We start from the raw sequence: 27,346 nt of genomic DNA, 5'->3' as shown, positions 1-27,346 counted from the left end.
GTTCCTTTTTTATTTTTTGGAGGCTGGTCTATTTAGTCCTGGCTGTCCTGGAGCTCTCTATGTAAACCAGGTTGACAGTTTTTTTCTTCTAGGTCTTAAACCTAGGACCTTATGCAAACTAAGCAAGTATTCTGCCCCTGAACCATAACTTCAACCCTCCCTTAAGCCCAAGTGTTTCCTATAGCAGTGTTTTTACCCATCAGCACTTTAGGCAGTCATGTTAGAGTAAAGCTAATTGAAGATTTTATATTTCAACCAGGAGGCTATGCTCTCCTTAACGTGGATGCTGTATAAATCGTATACACTTCTTATAGATCTCTTTCCGTGAGCACCTACTGCAGACAGATTAATATCATTGGGTGGCTCTTAAACTTTAGCAAAGGAATCACTGGGGTGGGAGTGTGGATTTTGAAGCCTGACTGCCACAAATTTAGATCAGTGGATTTGGGGATTGGGTTCTGGAATCCATATTCTTAGTTCCTACTTGCAGTTAGAGAAACATCATCTATACATTCACTATTTGCAGTTTCGTTCCCAAGACTGCCTTTATCACCAAGGCCTGTAGCACTCCAAATGCTGCTAATAAGACAGAGGTTCTCTTTGAAAGCCTTAGGAAGTGCCTTAACTTCCCATAGCCGGTTTTGAAAACTGTCCAGAGTTTTACAACTCTTGCTTTTATTTTCCTCCGGGGAAGCTGTGGTTATATTGGTCACGAGAAACAAGGTCTTACTTGTTCAAGAATGTCTCAGATATCTGCCACTTCTTCACTGCTCTGGTTGAGGGCTTCCTCATTGCCCATCTGGATAGTCACTGATTTCCTCATAGTCTCAGCTCATACCCCTACTCCCTGGGCTCAAATTGCCAGTAGAGGTGACAGAAGCTGCTGTCGGCTTTGGGACAAAACATAGTTAGAGGTAGCTTAGAGAAGTGATCTGTCGCAGCAACAAACAGAGCTGATGGAAGTGTAATAGTTTTCAGGGCATCCGGTGTAAAAAGCCAGTTTTGTTGAGAATGTAGCCCAGTTGGTAGAATACTTGCCTAACATGCATGGAGAACTGGGTTCAGTCTCCAAGACTACATACAACCAAGTATGGTAGTGTATCCTAGCATTTAGGAGGCAGAGGCAGGAGGAGCAGAAATTGAGGGCCAAGGCTAGAGAGGTGGCCCTCTGGTTAAGAGCACTGGCAGCTCTTCCAGAGGACCCAGGTTAGATTCCTATCATCCATATGGTAGTTCACAACCATCTGTAACTCTAGTTCTAAGGTATTGGGCACCGTTTTCTGGCCTCTGAGTTTATTAGGTACTCACATGATATACAAGCCTACATGAAGGTAAAACACCGTCACATATTAAAAATAAATTTTTAAAACTTAAGGTCATCCTCAGTATAGAGTTTGAGACCAGCCTGGAGTATATGAGACCATATCTTCTTTTTTTTTTTTTTTTTTTTGGTTTTTCGAAACAGACTTTCTCTCTGTTTATCCCTGGCTGTCCTGGAACTTGCTCTGTAAACCAGGCTGGCTTTGAACTCACAGAGATCCTCTTGCCTCTGTCTCTTAGAGTGCTGGGTTTAAAGGTGTGTGCCACCACTGCCTGGCTGAGGTCTTATAATTAAATTTTTAAAAAGTCAGTATTATAATGAAGTATTGTATTTGGGAATGGAAAATCGGTTTTAATACGAAGTATAGACTATAATCTTGTTCAGGTGAAAACAAGTTAGTTAAGGTCACAGCTAGGGGGTGATCACATTTCTCATGTGGACAGACCCCTGTGTTATATTCATTGAATATATGATCACAGAAGCATGCATGTCTTTGTACATAATGTTTTCTTTTGTTTGTTTTTGAGATAGTCTCATGCTGTAGTCCAGGCTGGTCTGGAATTCCCTAAAGTAATCCAGGCTAGCTTTGAACTCCTGATCCTCCTTCCTCATTCCCACAAGTGCTGGAATTACTAGAGTGAACCACCACGGATGGCTTTGCACACAGTTTTGTCTCCTTCAGTGGTGTGTCACATCTAGCATGGTTTTGGTCCCTCTAATATATTCTATGGCAGGAGATACAATAATGAAGATTAATTTGATCCCTTTCCTAATGGGTGAGGGAACACATCTCAATAAAGCCAGAGAAATGCTGTGGTTCTAACTGGGAGGGTGGAGGGAGAAGCACAGGGCGTTTTGCATAGACAGGAGGTATACCCAATCTAAAAGGTCAGTACAGTTCCACAGAAGAGGATGGCTTTGCAGCTGAGACCGAAAGAATTACCAGTTAACTTTGGGGTGGGAGAGGTGGTTCAGCAGCTAAAAAGCCCTGGCTGCTCATGCAGAGGTCCCAGCACCCACATGGTGGCTTCACAACCATCTATAACTGTAGTTCCAGGAGCTCTGGTGCAATATTCTTGCCTCTGTGGGTGCCAGGGTACATGTGTATGATACACATTTAGGTAAAACACTAATACGAATAAATAAATCCAAAACCTTTTTTAAAGACTTAACTATGATTGGAGAAAGGAATGCTTAGATCTTAGCAGGAACACTGTGTCCTTAGCACCTGTGACAAGGTGGTGACAATCAAGAAACCCAAAGGAACTCTGTGTGATTAGAGAGGTCACTGAGCAAGGAGTGGCAGCAGCTGTGTCAGGGACTTTGTCCTTCATGGTGATATTTTTGTACTTTACCCAAAGGGCAGTGGAAGGTCATTGGGAGCTTTTGAAGTCAGGAGTGTAGGGTGTGGTGACGTGTTCAGATTAGTGTTGGAAAATCGCTACAGGCCCTCCCTCCCTCCCTCCTTCTGGAAAGCATTGTTGAATTCTAGGTAGACATTAGTGGGGAAAGGTTTTCTGCAGCTATGCAAGACAAGGCAAGAGGTGGTGATTTGGATTAGGGCCTTAGGACTGGTGATGGACAGGAATTAAAGTTGTATTTTGAAGCTTGAACTGTTAGTGAGAAATAGATTTGATATGGGGAAAGAGAGGAGAGAGAGAATGAATATCAAGGCTAAATACTAAATTTCTGGGTTGAATTGGGTATGTTTAAAAGTCTTTGTTTTTTGCTTGTAGGTAATGTGTAGTGTGTAAACCCATAGTTTGTGGAAGTGTGTGTACATGTGTGCAAGTTCATGGAAGCCAGAGGTTGGTGTTAAGGGACTTCCTTGATTATTCTCCTCCTTGAATTTTACGCATATAGGCAGGATCTCTCACTTGAGCGAGCCCAGAGCTTCCTGATTGTGCTAGTCCAGCTGGCCAGTTTGCTCCAGGATCCTGCGTCTGCCTCCTACATGCTAGGACTACAGGTGGACCACTGGGCCCACCAGGCATCTGGATAGATGCTGAGGCTCTGACCTCTGGTTCCCATATTTTTATGACAGGCCCTTTACCCATTGAGCCATCTCCCAAATGGCCTTTGTATTGACATTTTAAGGAATGCTAGAAAGGACCAGATTTAAATGGAAGATCAGGAGCTTATGTGAAGGTTTTTTTCTGTATGGGTCTTTGGTTTTTTCATTCAAACTCCCACTCCACAAAAATTCTTCTGAAAACTGCCTTTTTGCACACCACAGGAGGGACACACTGTGTCACTTGGCTTTTTTCAGTTCCTACTATTTTGTAGTTACCTGTGTGCTTGCCTGCTCCCTCATTAGACTGGGATTCCTTTATCAGGAAGGACTTTGCTGCTCTTGGAAAAGGGATACATTTTCCCTCGAGTAGTTTCCACTGAGCTTTAGGCTTCTGCTTTCTTAGCTCTGGATAAAGCTGGTCTGCTTCTCTATTGTAGACCATCTTTCTCGTGAGGGTAAGGCAGAGCTTTCCATTTCTGCCTCTTCTCCTTTTGTCTTTGCACACTTGATAGTTGTAGTGTTGGGATTCAGAGGTGGGAATAGACGTTCTGTAGGAATGGCTGACTTGAACACGAGCCTGACTCTGAGCAGATAAGGTTTAGAGTGTGGACTGCATGGCAGGTTTACCTGGCTGCTGTCAGAAAATGTCTGTGGGAAGCTCATTTTGCCTGTAGTTGCTGCAGATCTGTTTCTTTTACTCCCAGTGATCAAAACAAAGATCAAGGGACGAGAATATGCTGCCTGTTGTTTGTCCCTGCAGGCTGAAGAAGGGTAGGCGGCACAGTGACACAAACTGTCTTTGTAGCTACTCTGGGAAGGACTGAAGGAAAAACTCTTTGGTGTCTCACTATCCCTACTCGTAGCCCTTTTATTATTAACTCCGAGCTTCTGAACAGTACCTTTCCTACACCATTGAGTTGCTCATAATTTAACACAATTATATTAGCAACATTTTTAGTTTATAGTAAAAGAAATAGTCACCATTTTTCTAAGGCTATTTATATTCTGTTTTTGAATGTTGGCTACTGTTGTACAAAACCTGGGTTTCAGGGAAAGAAAGGATTGACTAGATGAGAGAGTGCCTTTGTGTGCTTGTTTCCTAAGGGGGGTGGGTTTATCTTAGAGATGGACCTTTCTACTTTCTTCCTTTGTTCTTTCTGCTGCTGTTTCTTCTCCTGCCTCCATCCCTCTCTTTCTTCTGCTCTTTCTCCTCTTCCCCCTCCTCTTTCCTCTTCCTTTTTCTTATCTTTTCATGCTTTCCTGTTCTCCTTCCCACCCTTCTCTAAAGCTTGAGCGCTCAAGACAGTAAAACCTAGTGGAAAGTTTTACTAGGAACTCACAGACTCAAACAAGAAAAAAAAAAGTTTTTAATTTGGGCTTTATTTTGAAATTCTACATTGAAAGTAATTGCCAGTCATGGTGGCTCATACCTCTAATCCCAGCATTTGGGAGGCAGGAACAGTCAGATCTCTGTGAGTTTGAGGTCAGCCTGGTCTACATATTGAGTTCCAGGATAGCCAGGACTACATAGAAAAACTTTGTCTCTAAAAAATAATAATAATAATAATAAGTCCATGGGGATTTTGTGTTTGTTTTTCTGAGAGACAGCAACACTAGCGCTGGTTGGCATGGAACTCGCTGTGTAGACCAGGCTGGCCTTGAACTCACAGAGATCCTCTTGCTTCTGACTTCCCAAGCTCTGGGTTTAATCCATGTGCTACCATGTTCTGCGTTTTGTTCTGTTGAATTATTTAAAATATAGTCTGGAGTAATTGTAATAGTCATAGTCATACCCATGCTATACTATCATGTCTTGATTTAGTATTTTCATTTACATATCCTGCCTAATATTGCTGCATGAGCTTGTTTTCAAATTGGAGTATGCTTGCATGCTAGGAAAAGTGTCATTGGCCCTACCATTAGAAGAGGCATCATTAGCTTCTGTCATCAGGGCCAGCCTTTACAACTATATGCCTGAGGTCACCATCAAGAGCAGATAAAGATCTGGGGAAATACACACACACACACACACACACACACTGCTTGTCCTATGTATTTCAAATTTTTTTTATGCATGGGCAGCCTTGCAGCCTTGCATATGAACTTGTCCATATTGGGTTTCATAGTCTAAGTTGATGAGGATGACTGAGCAGGTCTCTTCCTCAAAAGGGCACCAGATCTCATTACAGATGGTTGTGAGCCACCATGTAGTTGCTGGGAATTGAACTCAGGACCTTTGGAAGAGCAGGCAGTGCTTTTAACCACTGAGCCATCTCTCCAGCCCATTTCAAAGATATACTTATAAATATATTCTTTTTTTTTTGTCCTGAGACAGGTTTCTCTGTGAAAAAGACCTGCTGTCCTGGAACTCACTATGTAGATCAGGTTGTTCTTGAACTCACAGAGATCCACTTGCCCCTGCCTCCTGAGTGCTGGGATTAAAGACATGATCCATCACTGCCCAGCAGTATATTCTTTTATTAACATATTTTTATTCTTTGAGAATTTCTTATATTATAAAATGTATTTTGATCTTATCTCTCCCGCCCTCCCCCCCAGTAGAGTCCACCGAATGCTGCCCACTGACCTACCAGGGACATATTCTCCCTCCCCTTGTAGTCACCGACTGCCGACAGCTCCTCAGCTAGGGTTGAGGCCCTGTGTAAACACTTTTTCCTTCCGAGGACATACACTTAGTTGCTGCAATGGGGCCCGTATGTATGAGTATAATTATCAAGGAAAATACACAGCTTGTGCTTCCTTCTTAGATATTATTTCAGCCATTTCAGTGTTGTGTGTAAGCATGGCTGTACTTAGTGATCGTCAGATAAGTATTCTTTGGGAAAAGCCATACCTCAAGGTACATTGTGTTTCGTTTGCTTCCCTTGGTACAATGGTCTTCTGATAGGACCCTGTTCTCTAGGAAAGCCATTCTGATTGTAGAAACTGCTGCTTTGTTTCAGGTCGGTCTTCTCTCTTTCCCTTTGAAGACGCCTTCTTGGATGACAGCCATGGCGATCAGGCTTTATCCTCTGGCTTAAGTTCTCCCACTCGATGTCAAAATGGGGAGCGAGTGGAACGCTACTCTAGGAAGGTGTTTGTTGGAGGCCTTCCTCCTGACATCGATGAAGGTACCGTATGCGCTCATTAAGAACTTTGCAAGAGCTGACTTCTCTGCATTGTGTTCAGACATACACTGAATGTGTAAATTAAACGGTAACAAAGCTAACTTAAAAAACTTCTCTAGTTCTCCTAGACTTTGGGAGTGCCATGGAAATCTTCCCAGCACTTGCTTGCTCGGTGCAGCTCTAATACTAATCTAAATAAGTCATGGTTTCTTTAGCCCTTTCATGATGTGTGTGCGTATGGGTGCTAAAAAAGCTTTAGACTTACAACATTAAAGTTGCAGATGGCCACAACCTCTTTTTCCTCTAACTGTCCTCATGTCTGTATTAATACTTTCAGTCAATTAGATTTTCTTTAGGATAAATTTCTTACAGTTGCTGATGGAATGACCGCCTCCACCCAAGGAGTTACAAAGTCATAATCTTCTCTGTCCAGTCAGAAGTCAAAAAAGAGATAAAATAATTGAGCTAGCAGTGCTGTCTCCCTTTGCAGGGTTTGCTGCTGTAGAGATACTTTAGAAAAGCTCTAAAAAAAAAATAAATGCAAAAGGGGATCCCTCAAAACATTTTTTACATAAAAGATATGTTTTCTGTTTCTTATGATTGTAGGGGTTTTTTTTTTCTACTTTGCTAAGTCCCTTCTTTGTTTTATAGATGAGATCACTGCCAGCTTTCGCAGATTCGGACCTCTCGTGGTAGACTGGCCTCATAAAGCAGAGAGCAAGTCATACTTCCCTCCTAAAGGTAATGGACTCAAGATGTCACCTGGTCTCTCAGAGGCCAGCCCCGTAGAAGGCATTCTTACAAGTCTTGAAGTTGATGCCTTGTCCTTAAGTAAAATAACACTGGTATCATTGTGTGTGAATTTCACTTGGAGAGGCTTCCCCGGGAGTGCACTGTGTTTGATGACCCTGGCTTTATTAGCAGTGAGATTTTATAATTTCATTATAGAGGAGTTTTTTGCTAAGTTCATTGTTTCATAAGGGGGGAAAACCCTAGGGTTTTGAGGAATGTCAGCAATGGTAATATTTAAAAGTTAGTTTTTATTTGCATCCCTATAGCCATGTGGGTTTTTTTAAACTTTTAAACAAATCTTACAATCCCATAACACGGGAAAGCTAGTGGCTAAAGAATGACTTTGTGTGGTGTGTCCATTACCCATAGCTGTCTGGTGAGAGGTGGAGAACTAACTGTCAGAAGATCCTTCACAGCTTCTTCTCTGAACCTGTGGGGTGTTCTCCCACTAATCTCCAAGGGACACAATGTCCTGCTTCTCACTCAGTCTTTGTTGTTTCTGTGGAGCCAGGGAATGTCTGTGCTGATGCTCATGTTCAGCGTGCTCTTTGAACCATGTAATAGAGGACTTGGGTGTAAAGAGGATGCGTTTCTCTTTCCTCTGTTATCCTCCACAGCCTGTGTTTTGAGGATGCCATTCATCTTGGAAAATGACTCGTGGTCTATTACTGTGCGACATTGCCCATCACGAGATGATGAAATCAGCATCCTTATCTTTCCTGTACCCTGTGCAGGAACCAAACTCCAGCTTAAGCTAGGGAAGGCCGCTGGCTTCCTGTTAACACTCAGTTCATTAGGTTTCTTTCTCGTTCATCTTTTTCTTGCTCTGTAACCCATGAAAGAAAGTTACCACTAGAGAGTTGCTTGTTGCTTTTAATATCTTCTGTTAATTTGGGTTTTTTTTGGGGGGAGGGAGGGTTGTTGTTGTCATTAAGATGGGGCCTACTTCACATTGTATTCCAGGCTGGCAGTAAGCTCAGGATGTTCTCGTCTCAGCCTCTCAAGTGCTAGAGTCACAGACATTTATACAGTTTGAAGTTAAGCTTCTGTTCACCAGAAAAGATAAAAATCATTCTATAAATTATTTCAGTGGAAGAATGTATTCCCCCACCTTGTGACACATGAACTAGGCTCTTTACAACTGTGAATGTACAGGTATGGCTGCACATTCCATGACCTAGCGTTTTATTAGTGAGTGAATGTGTTCATCACAGTGTAGTATATGTCATACATTTTAAAAAATGACCCACGTGAAAGGTATTTCTAAGAGTGATGATTGTGCCGGATGGTGGTGGTGCACACCTTTAATCCCAGTACTTGGAAGGCAGAGGCACGCAGATTGTCTGTGAGTTCAAGACCAGCCTGGTCTGCAGAGCAAGTTCCAGGACAGGTTCCAAAGCTACAGAGAAACCCTGTCTCGGAAATCAAAAAAAAAAAAAAAAAAGAATGATGGTTGTGAAAACAGTTCTACTGAGATCTGGCATAAAGTTGTCAGGTGACCACTGGAAAAATAAAAGGATACTAAAGATGTATATGGTCTTGTCCATCTAATCATCCCAGAAGTATGTCTGTGAGAGATAATCATGTGGATATTTTGCTGAATATCCTCCTTATTAATGCGTAGGCTAGCATGAAATTTTAAATTTCACATATGTGCATTACTATATTATGTAAGCTGTTTTATATATACATTTCCCCCCAACAATACTAGCAACTTTCTCTAACAGATGTACATTATTGTTAGTGAGCATAGTATTTATTCAAGTCTGTTGATGGTCTTTAAATTGCTGCTCATAAATTATTCTTCTGTGAGTATTCTCATGTTTTCATATTTTTTATTTTTATTTTTTTTCCTTCTGTATTTTCTTTGCATGGAGAGAGGTGCAGGGGATTGAAGCCTGGGCCTTTTGTACCTTGGGCAATGGCCCTGACTTACAGCTTAATGGTTACCTCCTTGGGAGAATTTCTGTTCTTATCGTTAGTAACTTGGTTTACAAAACTCAGTCTTTTGAGAGTTAGGGAAATTATTCCTTTTTCAATTTTGCCAATTTTATGGTTAAAAATAACACTTTGGGATCATTTTATTCCTCTTTCATATCACATTGATTTTCTTATTTTATGAAATGTATACTTTTCCCAGTATTTGGGTTTTTTGTAAAAATATCTTTTATATTAATGATTTTTTATTTTTATTTATTTATTTATTTGGTTTTTTGAGAAAGAGTTTCTCAGTAGCTATGGAGCCAGTCCTGGAACCCTTTATAGATGAGGCTGGCCTCGAATTCACAGAGATCTGCCTGCCTCCTGAGTGCTGGGATTAAAGGCGTGGGCCACCACCGCCCAGAGATTTTTATTATTTTAATGGTCTGAAGAAGCCCAGGTTGGACTTGAACTTACTCTGTAACTGAGGATGACCTTTAACTACAGACACGAACTACTCACTAAACTTGGTCAAATTCAGGGTTCAATAGGTTTTTTTCAAAGGGACTTAAAAATACTAATGTAACCAGACATGGTGACACAGGCCTTTAATCCCAGCTCTTGGGAGACAGAGGCAAGCGGATCTCTGCGAGTTTGAGGATTTAAACGAGAAAATTCTTGTGCTTATAACAGCTCCTGCACGGCGTTATAAATGATGATATTTCTATTAAACTGTAGGCTAATTTGTAATTCCATACCAAGGGAGTAAATTATCCTAGGCATCCAGAAGAGGAATTGCTGTGGGCTGTGTGAAATTCTCACCCCTGGGGATAGGAAAGAGAAGAAAGGCAGAAAATGCAAGGGGCAATGTACATATTGTTTAGGTTGTCTGATGTTTTGTTCGTAATCTTATTTAATCATCCCAGTTTTTCAGTGTAGGCACCTGTCTTACTGTTCCATTGCTGTGTGGGGATAACACCATGGCCAGGGCACCTATAAAAGAAAGCATTTGACTAGGGGCTGGTGTATAGTTTCAGAGGATCCGTTGTCCTCATGGTGGGGAGCATACAGGCAGGCAGGTAGGCATGGCGCTAGAGTGGAGCTACATTGGGGAGGGGGATGTCTGAGACTTGGTCTGGCTTTGAACTCTACATATATCTGAAGATGACTTGAACTCCTTAGGTACTAGGTTATAGGTATGTGCCAGCATACCTGGCTATGAGCCCAAAGTTCTTAACTGTGCTGTATTAGTCTCACCTAGAAATAAGGATATCACAGAGGCAGACATGTTCAAGATGGTCTTGAAGGATGAGAAAAGTCAAAGCCTTAATCGTATTGAGCAGAGTAACTGGTGATCTCAAATATGGACTATAGACAAACCACCTGTGTGGAATTCCTGTTCCACCCCTTGATGGACAACAATTCATCTTCCTAAATTTCATCCAAAAATGAGGATGGTGATTACTGTTTGTATTCAGGCGTCTGCACTGGCCTGCCCTTCGGGTCTTGACAGGATGCGTCCTCAGCTGCAGTCAGTAAGGGCACATGTGCATGTTCTCTTTTAAAGGGTGGGCCTCCCCCACCTCCTGTCTCTTTGTTTCTCTCTCTCTCTCTCTCTCTCTCTCTCTCTCTCTCTCTCTCTCTCTCTCTCTCTCTCTCTCCCTCTCTCCTTCTGTGCCTTGACTCTGACTCTCTGACTCTCTCCTCTTCTGCCACTTCTGTCCCCAGAGACTGGTCTTTCCCCCAATAAAAAGCCTGTCCACCTGAGCTCTGTCTCATGATGTCTTTCTCTCATGTGCCGCTTTTTTTAAAAAGTACAATTATGCCTTCATGTGGTCTCTTATGCTTAAATAAAAAATTGTACATAAAATACTTTCCATAGTACCCAGGTATCAGTGAGGGTTCATTTGTTTAAGCAGAGAATTGGTTTTCATGGTTATTTTGGTTTTTTTTTGTTTTGTTTTAGTTTTTTGAGGCAGGGTTTCTCTGTGTAGCCTGGCTGTTCTGGAACAATCTCTGTAGACTAGGCTGTCCTTAAACTCACAAAGATCTGCCTACCTCTGCTTCCCAAGTGCTGGAATTAAAGGCATGCACTACCATCACCTGGCTTCATGATTAGTTTTATAGGGAAATTAAGAAGACTTAGGATACTAGCAGTGAGATATTACAAGAATAGATGGAGAAAGAAATCTCTGGTTCTGGTGATGGAGTGGTCATGGTACTTAAACAGCGGGGTCTGTTAAAATTCCTTTCACTAAAAGCTAGACTGATGGCATTATTGATCAGAGAGAAGACCAAGTTGGTGTGTTGATGATTTGATGTACAGTTGGTCTGTCCTTTGATGTGACCTGAGAAGAGATTCCTAATGGTCATTTGTTTTATAGTCGGGTCTTTGGGAGCAGAGACAGTCAGAGATGCATGCGTCCTGAGTCACCTTTTTGAGAAGGGAGAGGAAAATGAACAAACGAGTAAATTTTATAGTAACAGTTACTAAGATCATGAAGTAGAGATCGCTGTGGCCTTCTTGTCAAATACCTGGTATTATAAACAATACTCAATAAGTGTGATGGAGCCAGTAGAACCAGAACAAAACCGTGGTCTTCACTGAGCAGCTGTTACTTTATGAGCAGTAAAATGATAGTGCCTCCTCAGCAGAACTTACCATCAGTATCATTTTGTGTCCTAGTAGGCTTTATTCGTGTGTGTGTGTGTGTGTGTGTGTGTGTGTGTGTGTGTGTGTATGTTATGGTATGGATGGATGGATGGATATATGTGTGTATGTATGTATGTATATGTGTATGTATACAGGGCTGGTAGTATAACAACAGCTGGGATGCAGTCTTGTGTTCACATTTCTGTCTCTTCTCCCCACAAGTGTCTAATGACTTTCGTTGGCTGCTTCACCTATTCCATGCCCTAATTTATTTGCTTGCTGGCAATTTAGACCATTAGTAATAACACTTATGTTCATGTATTCTTGCTTGTGTCCTTTTCTTTCAAGTTGTTTTCTTTAGGCTAAATTAGAAGCTACTTAACGAGAGATGAAAATCTTAATGACTCCGGATTTGATGTCACGCGGCTTCCAAAAGCAATCTCTTTGTGACGTTTATGCTAATTTGGACATCTGCAGCAAGTTTCCTCTTGAGTTCCAAATCAGACGGCACGTTGCTCCTGTGAGCTCACCTTTTTGCTTCTTTGTTTGGCGTATAATGGGCCTCTGCAGAAGCCAGGAGCCACACTGGTGTGAATCATGTGCCCGGAGCGTTTCGATCTTTTCTCTAAGATCCTATTGACTGAATCTTGGCTGCCTTCCACCAGCACTGCTACCTCAGTAGAGTCTCAGGAGGAGCCTTAGGGCGACCTTGGTGTCCTGATTTTCCTTAGTACTTGCAGCACAGATGTACACCACTTTGCCCAGCCTGCTGTTCCTTGAACTGGATGGCAAAATTCTCCTAGAACAGTGGTATTTCTTTCTTTCTAAACTTGCCCCAGAATCCCTTTCTTCCCTTAGGTCTCTGCATAGATGTCACCTTAACAACAGTGACTGTCTTGACTTCTGTATCTAAAGTAACTGCCCCTCAGCCCTCCACTCCCCTTCTCCTCATATTTATTTCTTACCTTCAGTCTACTCATCTTTGAAGTACACACCCTCTGCTTCCCCAATGAGAGTGCTAGGTCTTCCTGTTCAGTTCACGGCTCCGATCCAAGCACCTCCCTGCCTGGCACATTTTCTCTCAAATACTCTTTAAACGAATGAACTACATACAGCTTTGCGAGCTGATGAACAGCCTTGTTACTTGCTCAGCGGAAAAGCCCATCAGGTTCTTGAGCTGAAAAGTTCCTTAAAGATGTCTTACTCTAACCCAACCTTATTCAAAGAGACACAGAGAGAACTATCTTTCATTAGTGTACACAGCTTTTATTAGACTGACTTGAACCTGGGAGATCAATGGTTGATATTATTTTACCTGGTAAATAAAGGAAGAAAAAATTTCCATTAATTTTTGCTTAGAAGGGAAGCTGTTCTTTCTAAGGCTGTAATTCATATAGAAATTAGCAATTTAAACTGTATGGCTCAATGTATATTTTCATAGCTGTTTGGAGACCAAAGTAGCCCTTGTCTTTTTCTGAACCCCTTTGCTCTGTTGTTCTCACATAAGCTAGAGTATTTCCAAAGAGATGTCTTAAGCTTGTAGCAGGTCTTTTGTCTATTGCTTAACTACAGGGCTCTCCTCCTTGGCACCTCACCGTTCATGTGCCTGGACGAGCTGCCGTGTAGTGAGTCTTTTGACTGGGCAGATACTAGGGTGCTACCTCAATGCAGGGGTGCGGCTGTGACAAGAGGATCCCAAGAAGAGGTGCTTTGATGTAAGCAGATGCCGTGGAAACTATAGTGGGGGTGACAGGCAGCTGAGATGTGAACACTGGAAGCTAATTCTCCATTGCTATGTTCTACCATGAGTCATCTCAAATGTTCTCATGTTTCTAGTTGTATTCCAGAGGGGGAATCAGATTAGTCCAGTTTGTATTTTAAGACTTAGCTATAGCCGGTTCTGGTGGCGCAGGCTGGTGGGATTTGCTGAAGGAGGCAGAGGCAGGCGGATCTGGAGTTCGAGGCCAGCCTGAACTACACATTAAAAAAAAAAAAGACTTAGCTATCTTGTAAGTTATCCTCAAGGTAGAGCCCTGGATTCCTTGGACTGCTTAATACAGGAACAGCTCAGTTTTGTTTCCTTGAGCACAGGGCTGTGAATGTTGCATCTAGGAAGATAACTTGGCACAGCAAACTTAGTGAGTGATACATGTTTAGTATAACCTCTCTCAGTGTCTCCTGGAAAATGTCTCTTGTGCAAAGTTGCTGCCACTGGAGCTACAAAATAATGTCTCCCCACCCTGGACTTTCTATCCCGGTTCTGCATGAAGCATCTGTTCCCCAAACTGCTATACTCTCGCCCCTAGGGAAAGGGAGTGGAGCCTGTGGAGCCATGCAGAGGATGTAGCCATGGAGAGCAGATGAACTCTCACTGTCAGTCAGCAAAGGCTTCTGGGCAAACACAGGGTAACAGCCGGCCTCCGAGATTGGGCAGGAGATGCCTCTGAAACCCTGCAGAATCAGAGACACACCAGTGATGGAGGAGGATGTAACCCGCAGCTTCGCTGGGCAGCTGGTACCAGCTTTGTCAACTGGGGCATAGGTGCGGTGCATGCCAGGTACACAGGAGTAGAGATGGGCACTCCACATAGTACAGGGTGGACCAACTGATGGCTCCCTTCCACTGCCAGGAAAGCATGTATGTCTTTTGTTTTAACATATATTTTTATTCTATTTTTTTGTGTGGGTAATTTTGTTCCCATTATGTCTGTCCACGTATGCATGATGTAGGTGCCTCGTATCCCAGGAGGCCATACAGTTGTCAGCTGCCATATGGGTGCTTAGAATCAAATCCAGACCCTCTGAAAAGGGCGGCATGTGCTTCTGAGTGACTGTTTCAGCTGCCATCCAGAGCTTTTCTGTGCTATCAAGCTGGCTTGCCTGCTGACCTTGAGACTAAGGCTTGTAGTTGTGCTGGTTTACGTAATCCCGCCACACTGGTTTGTGAACCTGGCAGAAGGCAGGCCACGTGGATTCAGATCCACTTTGAGCGACAAGAAAGGGACAGGCAGAGGACACTGAGTAGCTGTAGTGTGCTGGATTGTAGCACCTATTCCGTTTGTCTAAAGTCTGACTTTGGAAAGAACTGTTTGTAACTGTCACATTTTACCCCTTGTAGCTGGTTTGAATGGAAATAAGTCAGTGTTGTTCTCGTCTCAGATTCCAAGTTCTTCCACCTTCTGGGTTATGTAAACTGCTCAGTTGAGAAGCCTCGTGATTTTAGCATGTCGTTACTCTTTCACACACTATAATAAATACTTTGACTAATATTCTTTTATTTTTCTTTCATAGATGTAGGTCTTGGCTGATGGTCTTAACACTCTGGTGAATTTTGAATATATTTTAATATTTTATCTACTTGCAGTTTTCATTCCAGGGAGTGGTTTTCTTGTGAAAACATGGAAATTGCACTGTAGTGTAATAAGATGGTTTTTGTCTTGTCCTGTTTAGACAGATGGAGCAACTTCTATTTTTACTTTCAAGATTATAGTATATTCCCACCTAGACTGTTTTTATTAAACACCTGTCATCTCAGCATTCTACTAAAGTTGACGCACGAATTTGGTTTTTGTGAAGCATTTATAGTTTGGGAACTCTACAGGAAGGAGAACGGCATTCAGGGTGTATAAGCCACAGGACAAAGCTTGAGCAACTCCAGAAATAATAGCCAGCATGTTCGAGGTCACAGTGGTCACACTGTGCCCAGGCAGAGGTTCTAGGAAAGGGCAAGCAATTGCTCAATCCAGAGAAACCATAGTTCTCTCAATGAAGACTTTGGAAAAGAGCACATCGCAGAAACTGAAGTGAAATGCAGTTTCTGCAATGAAATTTGGCAGGTGAAGGAGAGAGGATATTTTAGCTTTGGTCTGGAGTTGCTGACAGGGCTTAGATAGGACCAAGGCTGAAAGTGTGGCCAAGAAAGAATACATTAAGTTAAAAGGACTAGAAATGGGGGGTGGCTCAGGTGCTAAAGTGCTTGCTGAGCAAGCACAGGACCTGATGTATATAGAAGCCACATAAAGAGGTCAAGTATAACTGGGCAGTGATGGCGCATGTCTTTAATCCCAGCACTCAGGAGGCAGAGGCAGGCAGATCTCTGTGAGTTTGAGGCCAGCCTGGTCTCCAAGAGCTAGTTCCAGGACAGGCTCCAAAAGCCACAGAGAAACCCTGTCTCTAAAAACAAAAAAACAAAAGGTCAGGTATGGCAGCATATTCTTGTTATCTCAGCACAGGAAAAGAGGAGACAGGATTCCCAAGACTTGCTGGACAGCCCACTTAGCCCAGTCGGAACACTTTAGGCCAGGAAGAAGCCACCAGAAGTTAACTTCTGGCTTCCAAGCATGCACATGCGCGCGCGCACACACACACACACACACACACACACACACACACACGCACACGCGCGCGCGCAAAGAGAGGAGGAGGAGGGGAACAGCTATGAAGAACTGATTAGAATTATTGACCACTACAATGAACCTGGGTTGTCTTCCAAACAGAGTAGATGTTCATAGTCTTGAAGAGGGGAATCTCTGTCTTAGGGAGATAACGTGTTGTCAGCCAAATCAGGAACTAATCTGAGGACATTAAATTCCACTGAGAGAAGAATTTAGAGTGTCAGAGCTTAGGCCTGAGGAGCCGACTGAGAGAAGCATCTGCTGGTAAAGCAGTTGAAGGGGGGACAAACATCAGGCGTCTGGACTCAAGAAGGGGTGCTAGCTCCTAGCGATGTGACAGTTAGCACTGAGTAATTGAATCTCTGAACCTCACATATGCATCTGAGCTAATGTCTCAGGTTTTTCAGATGACATGAGACTACACACAAACACCAACACAAGTCTGAGGATTGTTAGTGTAAAATAATATGCACTCTGAAAATGTAGTATTTAGTAGCAATAAAATCACCCAACTGGTTTGGTCAGTTCCTTCTGCACTCCCAGTCTGGTCTCCACTGGCGGACCTCACAAGGCACTCTTTATACGGAGCGCGTGTGATTACATAAACACAGCTTTAAAGCCTAACTCTTTAACACTGCCCTGGGCTGCAGAAATACATTGCTGGTCTCCATCTCAGAGTGCTTCTTGTTCATCCCTAACTCCTTCTACCCTTTCCCACTCACAGCCAGCCCACGGGGAAGCAGTTGTTAGTGTAGTAGGAAGCAGAAAATGGGCTGGAGCCAGTGTGTGTCTCAGCTCTAGGTAGTAAATAGAGTCAAAGAGATCTGGTTCTGGCTCCAAGGGGCGTGTTTTGGAATCCAGGACTGTGAGCAAGGATATTTGTAGAGCTCTGAGTGTGGGCTACTTTCTTCCCGAGTCCTCTCGGTGTTTTCACCTGTGCAAGCAGAACATCTGCCTCGGCATTCAGAGCCTGCTTCTGACTTCTCTGTGTCTCTTCCTTACTGAAAATAATCTCTCTTCAGTTTTTTTTGTTTGTTTGTTTTTGTTTTTGTTTTTTGAGACAGGGTTTCTCTGTGGTTTTGGAGCCTGTCCTGGAACTAGCTCTTGTAGACCAGGCTGGTCTCGAACTCACAGAGATCCGCCTGCCTCTGCCTCCCGAGTGCTGGGATTAAAGGCGTGCGTCACCACCGCCTGGCCTCTCTTCAGTTTTTAAGAATATGTTTGAAAAACTGATTCTTTAGATTTTTAGTGCACTTTTTCCTATTTTTAAGGACTTGGTGTATTTTTCATTTTGTATGTATGTGTACCCCATGAGTGTGGCTATGGCGATCGACTGTGAGCCACCCTAGGTGCTGGGAACAGAACTCCATCCTCTGGAAGACAAGCAAATGCTCTTAATTGCTGAGCCATCTCTCCATCCCTGATATACTGTTTCTAGGTGAGAGTTCTCTGCTTGCTCCCATGACCTCATTGTATATTAATGTCTAAGTTCCTGTGCCTAGGGCACGTAAGAGTTCAAACCGTTTTGGAGTTCAGGTTTTCTAGGCCAGCGATAAAGAAATGAGAGCTCTAGTTCTTCAGTGATCTGGGCAGCAGGCAGGGACTGTGGGATGATTGACAGGCTCTGCCTCGTGTTCACTCATCATTCCCTTGCTCCTTTACACGCGAGTCTGAATGTGTCCTGTCTATTGCTGCCGTGGTCTGTTTTCCTGAACTGGCTTCCTCTCTGTAAGTTCTGGGTGGATAAGTCTGCTGCAGTGTTTTTTCCTGGTGTTCTGTAGGACACGCCCACAGTGCCATGCCTGCCGTGTTAATAGTCATCCTTGCATCCTTATGTACAGACGATATGAATCTTAGTGTTTCCAGGGCAGGGTCCTTCTCTGCTGGCGCTCATCTTTGTAGAGCCAGCGGCTACTGTCATGCTCTGCGCCTCCTAGATATTTTTGGTTCTCTTGAAATGAATCCAAAGACAAACCTCCCGAGGCAAACCAGGTAAGTCCTCTGACCTGAAATTCAAGGTCAGAGAGAATGTTTGAAACAGACTGCTTGTGTCATTTAAAAAAAAAATCTGAATGCAGGCGGCTCGGGCTGAGTTGCCCTTCAGATTGTTCTAGGAAGGTTGTGCGAGGTTGGGGGAGCTTGGATTTTGTGAAGTGAGAGTTTTCTGCATATTCAAGGCTTGGACTTACCTTTTCAGGGTTACTCTGACCTGATCAGAAACCCATATGTTTGTTGGCCACCATTTTATAAATACAAACCAGCCCATAGCCCCACATACTGGAATTTTCTTCTCATTTATGTCTATTATTTGAAGCATGTAAAACACCAATAACATTTTAAAGGCCGGTACAGGTCATAGGCAGTGAGTCAGCTGCCACAAGGGACCATTGCTTGACTTTAGAAAGTTTTTTGACCCTCTAAAGCCTGGCAGCCATGGCCAGTTTCTTGCTGAGGGTATCCAGCAGCTGCTGTAGGCTATCTGATATTCCCAGTGAAAGAGCTGGAGTCTGAAACAGGCAAAAGAAGCAGTCTAGGCTGAAATTGACTAGTACATGCCTGCAGAGACTAAAGATTTCAGGGCCAAGAAGTCTGCTGCCCTGAGTTGGAGACACAGACCCAGAAGAAGGTGGCCATTTCTAGACCTACAATGGCAGGACAGGGATAAATTGTTGAATGTCATCATAGTCTTCATATGTGACATCTGTCCAGTAGTCCACAAAAGCAGCTACACGAATGCGTAGAAGAGCATGCCTGTTCTAAGGGGTGGCATTCACATCCTCATGGAGCAGGAAGCCTCAGCAGAGCTTGTGTTCTCCATGACAGGCATTACAAGAGAGGAGCAGATCTACCTTTACACAGACTCACTGCGTCTCCAAAGAGAGCATCTTCTAACTTCATATTCCTTAGAGACTTAGTGAGTTTGTTGTTTATGTTCCTATGTGTTCAGGTCAAGCACCATAAGTCAACTCTTTGAAGAAGAGATTAATTTTCTTACTTCTCTGTAAAGGCATTGTCTGTGAACAAGTAGTAAATAGTTCTTTGTGGCTTGCGTAGCGACTGCCTTAGAGCAGCCCGTTCTTACTCTGGGCCAGAGCAGTGAACACTAGTATTCCTAGTCTACACTCAGGAGCTTGTTGTTCATTCTCATGGAAAAGAAAAAAAAATGTTAAAGGTGTGTCCTTGGTGACATTTTCTCTTGTTATTTTTAGATGAGACAGTGTTGATAATTGGTAACAAGCTGTGTGAGTTTCCAGATCTGGCTTGGGTTTTAACCCCAAATTCAACCCCTAACTTTGAATCTGAGAATTCCTGTAAACTCTTCATCTGTGAAACAGTGATAATGAAAACTGATTTACTCCACTGAGCCTGTGGGATGAGATGAACCAACAAATATGCTTCTTAGCCCAGTTCCTAGGACATTTTGAACACCCAAGGCCTGGCAGTCACAGTAGTAAGCTTGGTAATGATTTCTATTTATATGGGGGAACCAAATACTTAAAATTATAATATGAAAATTACATTTAAAATTTTAGAAAGCTTTGTATTTAAAAAGGAACCAAGAATATTTTGGAGGCAACTCTTAGTATGTTCTCAGGCATTAAAAGAAAAGGTCCTTTTAATTAAATTTACCATTCAAGAACCTAGCCAAATAAATTGGAATTGTGCCCTTATACCTTCCTGTTCTTTCTCCTTAAGGAAATTGCCCTGCCAGTCCATGTTTGTCTGAAGTCCCTCTCTGTTCCAGCCCCACTCTTCTAACCCACTTGGTACCAGTGGAGAGCTAGGGATTCCATTCTGACCCTCCTGAGCATCACCCCGGGTCGTGACAGTGGCTGTGGCCACTCTCATTCCTCAGTCTGGCTCTGAGCTGAAGGCTCCCGTTGTTCACAGGTCTTAGAGATCCCCACACACCTCAGTCGCCATGACTGAAGCTGGAGGCTTTTTATGAACTTGTGTCTGATACAGAGCTGAAGAGGTAACGGAGAAGAGTTTTTGGCTAAAACAAAGCAAAAAAATTCAAATAGAACCTGCCATCAAACTTATGATTACAGAAACAGTATTTATAGGTATAGTTAATTGACTTTTATTAATAAAACATTTGTCAGTTCTCTCATGGTGGACATGGCTAATGACCGTGAGAGCAGGTGCTCAGTCACTTTATTGTTTGGTACTGTGCAGCCCATCAAGTAATTTTAATTAAGGATGTTTTTTTTTCCATATCTAGATTACTTCATTTATTGACCAAATACTTTGTAAATGCCAAGTAGAATGTAGTACATATCATTCACTGGGATTCTAATCTTTATGAGGTCATAGGCAACAGCTCAAATTTAATTTTACACACATCATAAATAATTAGAAATGGGGGCTGGAGAGGTGACTCAGTGGTTAGGAGCACTTACTGGTCTTTCAGAGGACCCAAGTTCAGTTCCCAGCACTTGCATCAGGAGGCTCACAACCAGCTGTAGCTCTCGCTTCAGAGACTCCAACACCCTGGCTTCCTCAGGTGCCTGCACTCGTGTGCTCCTCCTCACACGCTGACACACACACACCCATCCCACCTGCAATCATCTGCCCCTCCTCACGCGCGCACACACACCCATCCCACCTGCAATCATGTGCCCCTCCTCACACACACACACACACACACACACACACACACACCCATCCCACCTGCAATCATGTGCCCCTCCTCACACACACACACACACACACACACCCATCCCACCTGCAATCATGTGCCCCTCCTCACACACACACACACACACACACACCCATCCCACCTGCAATCATGTGCCCCTCCTCACACACACACACACACACACCCATCCCACCTGCAATCATGTGCCCCTCCTCACGCACGCACACACACACCCATCCCACCTGCAATCATGTGCCCCTCCTCACACACACACACACACACCCATCCCACCTGCAATCATGTGCCCCTCCTCACGCGCGCACACACACACCCATCCCACCTGCAATCATGTGCCCCTCCTCACGCGCGCACACACACACCCATCCCACCTGCAATCATGTGCCCCTCCTCACGCGCACACACACATCCATTCCACCTGCATTTGTGTGCCCCTCCTCACACGCACACACTCGTCCATAATTCAGAACAATAAAAGATGCATGAAAAGGAAAGCCAACACTTGTGTGATACTCCCATTTACAGGGCATATTTGCATATATTAATACAGTTTAATATCACTGTAAGGTGAAAAGGACAAGCGTTTTCTTCCTTTTATAGGATAAAAGACCTGAAGAGACTAAGAAATGTTTAAAGTTGACAGTTCCACCATTTATGACCTCAAACCAGGCACTTAATCACACCATGTAATTCCCTGAACAGGGAAACAGAATTGAAAACAGTCCCTCCTTCATAGGCCAGGAAGATGCACCGATGCATGAGCACAAAGCCGTTATCAGTGCAGGGTGTGCCGTAAATGGGCGTGGTTTACTGTCAGCAGTCACAGCACACAGCTAGTGAGTTTTAGGACCTACCCCCAGATCCAGGTCTCCTGACTCCTGACCCAGACTGTTCACCTTCCCAGTGACCAATAGACAGGATGGTCATAAAGGGAGTTGTCCTTTAATAAGAAAAAGATGGTGGACGAGAAGTGTTTAGACCTCCCAGCACAGTGAAATAAATGTCTGAGGCACTAATTTTCAGGATTGGGCCATCATGCTTTATGTTCATGTATCAAATTATCATCATGTGGAGCCACACATTTGTATAGTTATTGCATGTCAATTTAAAATTACATTGCAAGCAAGATGTAAAGGCCCACGCTTATCTTCCCAACTCTTCAGAAACTGAAATAGGAAGACGTTGAGTTTGAAGCTAACTAAAGTTACACAACCAGTTCTTGGCCAGCCTGGACTAGTCAGACCCTGTCACAACAGGGAAACCACACATATCATTAAAAAATAAATAAATAAAACAATCCCACCCCCAGCTATGTCCATGGAAATCCCTTCCATTAATATTGATGTTTGTGGTCAAAGTGAAGATAGCAAGTGACCATATCCACTGCCTGTAGGTGGGACCTCTATATCCAAATCCTCTCCCACCCCACCCAGGGCTCAGAGAGCATCTCAGCAGGAAAACAAGGCTGTAAGGATGTAAAAGCAGGAGGGTGGAGAGGAGTGCCGTGAACTGCTGCCTTGGGGATGTGACGTGGCCATGACACTCCTGAACTTACCACAGCGTTGGGTACCGGCACATTCTGAGCCAGCCACAATTTCAACACAGGCTGGGGAGGGCCTCACAGATCCCATCCCTAGCTGAGGAGCTGTTAGCAGTTGATAGCTCTTTAGGAGTATAGCCACTGGTAGTTTGTTTATGTTTAGTGGATGACCTCACACCTGTACACATATGGGCAGGCCTAACTGGACTCCATGGGGGAGGAGGGAGCAAAGAGAGGAAGGTGAATACAATTAAAACACATTGTATACAAGTATACAAAGAATAAACTTAAAAATCTTTAAACGCTTTAAGAGAAAAAAACATTGACATCTGGAGATTGTAATTCTGCCAGGAGAATATTCCTTGGGGAAACAGCAGCAATAGCATATAAATACACATCAGCCTGTTGGGCTGTTTACAAAGCAGGTTTGTGGAGCTCTAATTCACATGCATATGTATTTCATCGATTTAATGTGTGTTATTCAATAGCTTTCTATATATTTGTAGACTTGTATAACCATCAGTCACTAGGATCAATCTTAGAAAAATCTTTATCTCAAAAAGAACTGTATTCCCCCTGCCCTTTAGTTAAAGGTAGCCATTATCTGTTTTTTTGCATTTTTGTTTGTTTGTTGTTGTCTTGATTTGCCTCTTCTGGCTCCTTTCACTTGGCACAGTATTTCAGCACCCATCCCTGCTGCACATGAGTCAAGGCTCTTGCTTGATGGATGGAAATGATGCTTATTTCCTGGCTGCCATTTGTAGTTTGCATTATGTGGAGTCTACCTGTCTTCATTAGTGAGGGCAAGACCTATTTTGTGGAAATTCCACAGAGGAATTGCTTCCTTGAGTAGCTATGACAATTAAACAGTGATATCTGAGCAACCAGTTATCACAGCAACATGTGATTCAATTAAGCAAGATAATTGTCTTAGTGCCTAGCACAGGGGTTCTCAAGTCCATTTGCCCCATTTGAATATCCAGGGTTTATTAAGAATTTATTAACAGTGAAGCAATAGATTTCTTAATCTGTAGCCCAGACTAGTCTGTAACTACTGTGTAACTCCAGTTAGCACTACATGGCAAGCCTCCTGCCTCAGCCTCCTGAACACTAGAATTACAGGAGTGAGCCCCACACCTGCCGCAGATAACATTTTCACTACTGCTTCCAGGTTGAAGTACTGATCTCTTCCATCCTTTTGTTTTGTTCTCCCCAAGGCTATGCCTTCCTGCTGTTCCAGGAAGAAAGCTCAGTGCAAGCTTTGATAGATGCCTGCCTAGAAGAGGATGGGAAACTGTACCTGTGTGTGTCCAGCCCCACCATCAAGGATAAGCCGGTAAGTGATGTGTAGCCAGCTGCTGCTTTCCCAGAGCACATATGCAGATGACTAGCTGTTCTTCCTCCTTGTCGTGGAAATGCTGCGATTAGGAGCTCTTACCTGAGCTAACCTTGCTGTGTGGAGCTAGGACGGTTGCTAGTGATGAGAAGTTAATTAAAAAGTACTCAAATTTCATCTTACACTTTTGGGACCACAGGTAAACAAATGTGTCCTTGACACCCACCTACAGCTTGGTAAGCTGACTCCTAGTTGGAAAACCTGAGTTGAGGTGAGCAAGGCTCTTAGAGGTTTTGGCAGCTTTTTTCTGTTATTCTGATTATTTCAGATCAAGAACAGGAGGAATTTCTTTTTTGAAGTATCATAATTGGTCATGTGTATATGTCCTTGAATGTAAGTCTTTATGCTGGGTTGTATCTACAGCCACCCAGTGGGTAGGCCAGCAGGTCACACTCTAAATGGACAGTTTCAGCAGGACAGGAGAAGGGCAGGACAGAGAGCATGGCACTGAAACTGTAAACAAATGGGTGGGAGAAGTTTGTATGTAAAGGCTTGGTCCTTGGAGTGGGAAGTAGTTAAAAATAGTGATGTGGAATGGGGAAGGGGCTGAAACTGTATCTAGGGCCTAGAGCATCCACCAGATACGAGATACTGGGGCTCACTTGGTTGGCTAAGTATATATAGGTTTTTGTTTTTGTTGGTTTTTTTTGTTTTGTTTTGTTTTGTTTTTCAAGACAGGGTTTCTCTATAACTTTGGAACATATCCTGGAACTAGGTCTTGTAGACCAGGTTGGCCTCAAACTCACAGAGATCCATCTGCCTCTGCCTCCCCCCGGGTGCTGGGATTAAAAGTGTGTGTGCCACCACTGCCCGGCCGCTAAATATATTCTTAGAATGTGTCTGCGAAGAGTTTGGGTTAGCTATAGAAATTCTGAGCTTGAGTCTTAACTTTAATATTTAAATATCTATCTGCTTGATTCCCAGTAAACCATGCTGTCTTGGTAAATAATGGTTTTTCCCAACTTTAAAATGGGACAAACAGTCATTCTTCCCTGGGTTGCTGAAAAAATAAAATTAATGTAGAATCACTCAATGGAGAGTGAGTACTTGTGCAGATATAACTCTCTGCTGCTATCTGTCCTGCATGGTGCCGTAGTTCAGGACAGAGAGCTCAGCTATGCAGCCACACCTGCTGGGAAGAACAGGGTTCCCGACTTGCAGAAGAATGCCTCTGGGACTTGGTCACCTATAAGGAGGGGAATTAGTATGTAAGTAGAAGAGGAAATTACTACAAATGGGGTTATTGAGTCATGGCAGAAAGGTCAATACAGAAAAAGAAATAAGGATTTTAGCCATTATGAAAGTATCACTGTAAGTTCTGAGACTGTTGCCAAATTTTGGTAACAATGATGACAATGTTAAATACTATGGCTGTATAGGTTGGGAAATAAGTGGGTGGGGAACCTTTGCTAACTTTGAGCTTTATTTAAAAAGTGTGTGCATGGTGAGGGAGACATGGGGACTTACTGATAGGAAGAGCATGTAATACATCACCTGAATAATAAGCCTAAAATTACTTAAGTCCTTTGGAGTTCTCTCAGATTCGGAAGTCTCTACCAAATTTGGCAATTTGTCTTAATAATCTATCTGCAGAGATGTCCTGCCCCTGACAGTCAGTGAAAAGTCAGTGAGCGTGAACTAGGAAAGGTTATGGTTGAACTGGCCATGCACTGTAGGAGAGGATTAGAAGACATTTTATACGTAAAAAGGCAAATGGATAGAGGCACATGACGACATAATCATGTCCACAATAGAGAACTAACGGTAGAATTGAGATGAGGAGGTGAGACGGGCTTAGAAGTTCCATGTGACTGGCTCTATATGGAAAGGAGGAGATGGCGTCTGGTAGGAGGGCCCTCACCTGGACAAGGTGTCTCTTGAGAGGGGAGCAAACTGACGGTTGCAAGCATAGGTGGGTGGAGATAGCACCACTGCTCTTGAGTGTTTGCACGCTAAGCACAACATTGCTCTGGACTTTAGGGACTTCAAGCATATTAGTGTAACTTTCTCTGCTGGAAGCTAGCTTCCCTTCACCTACCTGATCGCAGTCTGCCTTTTCTGAGCTGGAGGGGTTGTTTTTACTGCAGAGTGATAAATTCTAATGGTAACTATCAAGTACATGTTTCTTTGGCCCAGACATACTCAGGGTTTCCAGCATTAATAGTTTGGTTAAAATGTCAAGAGAAAACCCCTCCCTGATGATATCTCCAATTCGAAGGAAGTACATTTCATGTTGGGTTCCAGTCTTTTGTCTCCAGGTTCACAGCCTCTCTTCTTGGCATTAGCTCTCCCTCCACTGTTCCCAGCTTCATTTAGTCGTGCCTCTCCACTGGCTCGTGCATATCCCAGCTCATGCAGATGCCCCACAGAAAGTGACCGCTAGAGTCAACCTTCCAGTCCATGAGGACCCAGGAAACAGAAGCTTGGTCTCCAGAGCTCATTCACCAGGCTTTCTCAGAGTGGTTCCTCTTTGTTCCGTGTCTTAGGCTGGCTAGCGTTCATGCTCCACCCTTCAGGATCCCAGTACCCTGGCAGTTGAGTTTAGTTCTTTCTGACTCCTTGTAGGGTTCCCTTGGAAATATATCGGGTTCCAAAAGTTACCTTGTAGATTTTTCTACCCTTTGTCCTTATTTATTCCTTTTCCTCAGATCGAACCCCTCTTCCAGTTAAGTGGATCCAGTTATTCAGATTTTTTTTCCCCAGTGCAGGGCCCAAAGTGAAGTCTACTCTAAGCTGTCTTGTCCAGGATCATGCTTCTCTCTAAGTGGATCCCAAACTAATGGGTTTTAGGATATTAGATAGGTGGGGTTTTTTGGTCTTTTTCTTCAGTTAAATGATTCATATGGATTGTTCTGTGTATAACTTTGGTTCTGAAAGATGGCAGAGAGAACTCTGTTTGTTGCCTGATTATTCTGACTCTTTAGTCAGGAAGGAAGGAAGGAAGGAAGGAAGGAAGGAAGGAAGGAAGGAAGGAAGGAAGGAAGGAAGGAAGGAAGGAAGGAAGGAAGGAAATGTTGTAGTTTAAGATCTGTGACTCCCTGGGTTGGGGAGATGGCTCAGAGGTTAAGAGCACTGGCTGCTCTTCCAGAGGTCCTGAGTTCAATTCCCAGCAACCACATGGTGGCTCACAACCATCTGTAATGAGATCTGGTGCCCTCTTCTTGACTGTAGGCATCCAAGCAGACAGAATACTGTATACATAATAAATAAATAAATCTTTAAAAAAAAAAAGATCTGTGACTCCCTTTCTTCCTGCAGAGAGAGGAGCTCCACCGTTCACCAGTCCCAGACACCCCAGCAGATGACGGTTGTTGCAGAATATTTATTTAGGCATAAGGCACCTTCTAATTGGTTTTAATAAAGAGCCAAATGGTTTTAATAAAGAACTGAATGGCCAATAGCTAGGCAGGAGAGAATAGGTGGAGCTTCCGGACACAGAGAGAAATTGGAAGAAGGAATCTAGGTGCATGGATTCCCCAGCGGGACATGGAGAAGAAACAGGAAGTGAGAGATAGAGGAGAGGTAGCC

General features: G+C 43.3%; 1 protein-coding gene across 8 annotated transcripts in view; it reads left to right on the top strand.

Moving 5' to 3' along the window:
- The window catches only part of Cpeb3 (cytoplasmic polyadenylation element binding protein 3), a 184,680-nt gene that overhangs the window by 110,786 nt on the left and 46,548 nt on the right, over nt 1-27,346 (top strand). For all 8 annotated transcript variants that reach the window (XM_075973925.1, XM_075973926.1, XM_075973927.1 and 5 more), the window contains 3 exons: nt 6,299-6,466; nt 7,115-7,204; nt 23,640-23,758. In XM_075973925.1, the coding sequence (XP_075830040.1) occupies nt 6,299-6,466; nt 7,115-7,204; nt 23,640-23,758 (377 nt within the window). The remainder of the gene's footprint in view (nt 1-6,298; nt 6,467-7,114; nt 7,205-23,639; nt 23,759-27,346) is intronic.

This window comes from Microtus pennsylvanicus, chromosome 5 (genome assembly GCF_037038515.1).
Source record: "Microtus pennsylvanicus isolate mMicPen1 chromosome 5, mMicPen1.hap1, whole genome shotgun sequence".
Lineage (NCBI taxonomy): Eukaryota > Metazoa > Chordata > Mammalia > Rodentia > Cricetidae > Microtus > Microtus pennsylvanicus.
Note: the sequence above shows the minus strand (reverse complement) of the source record. Positions and strands in the feature narration are given on the sequence as shown.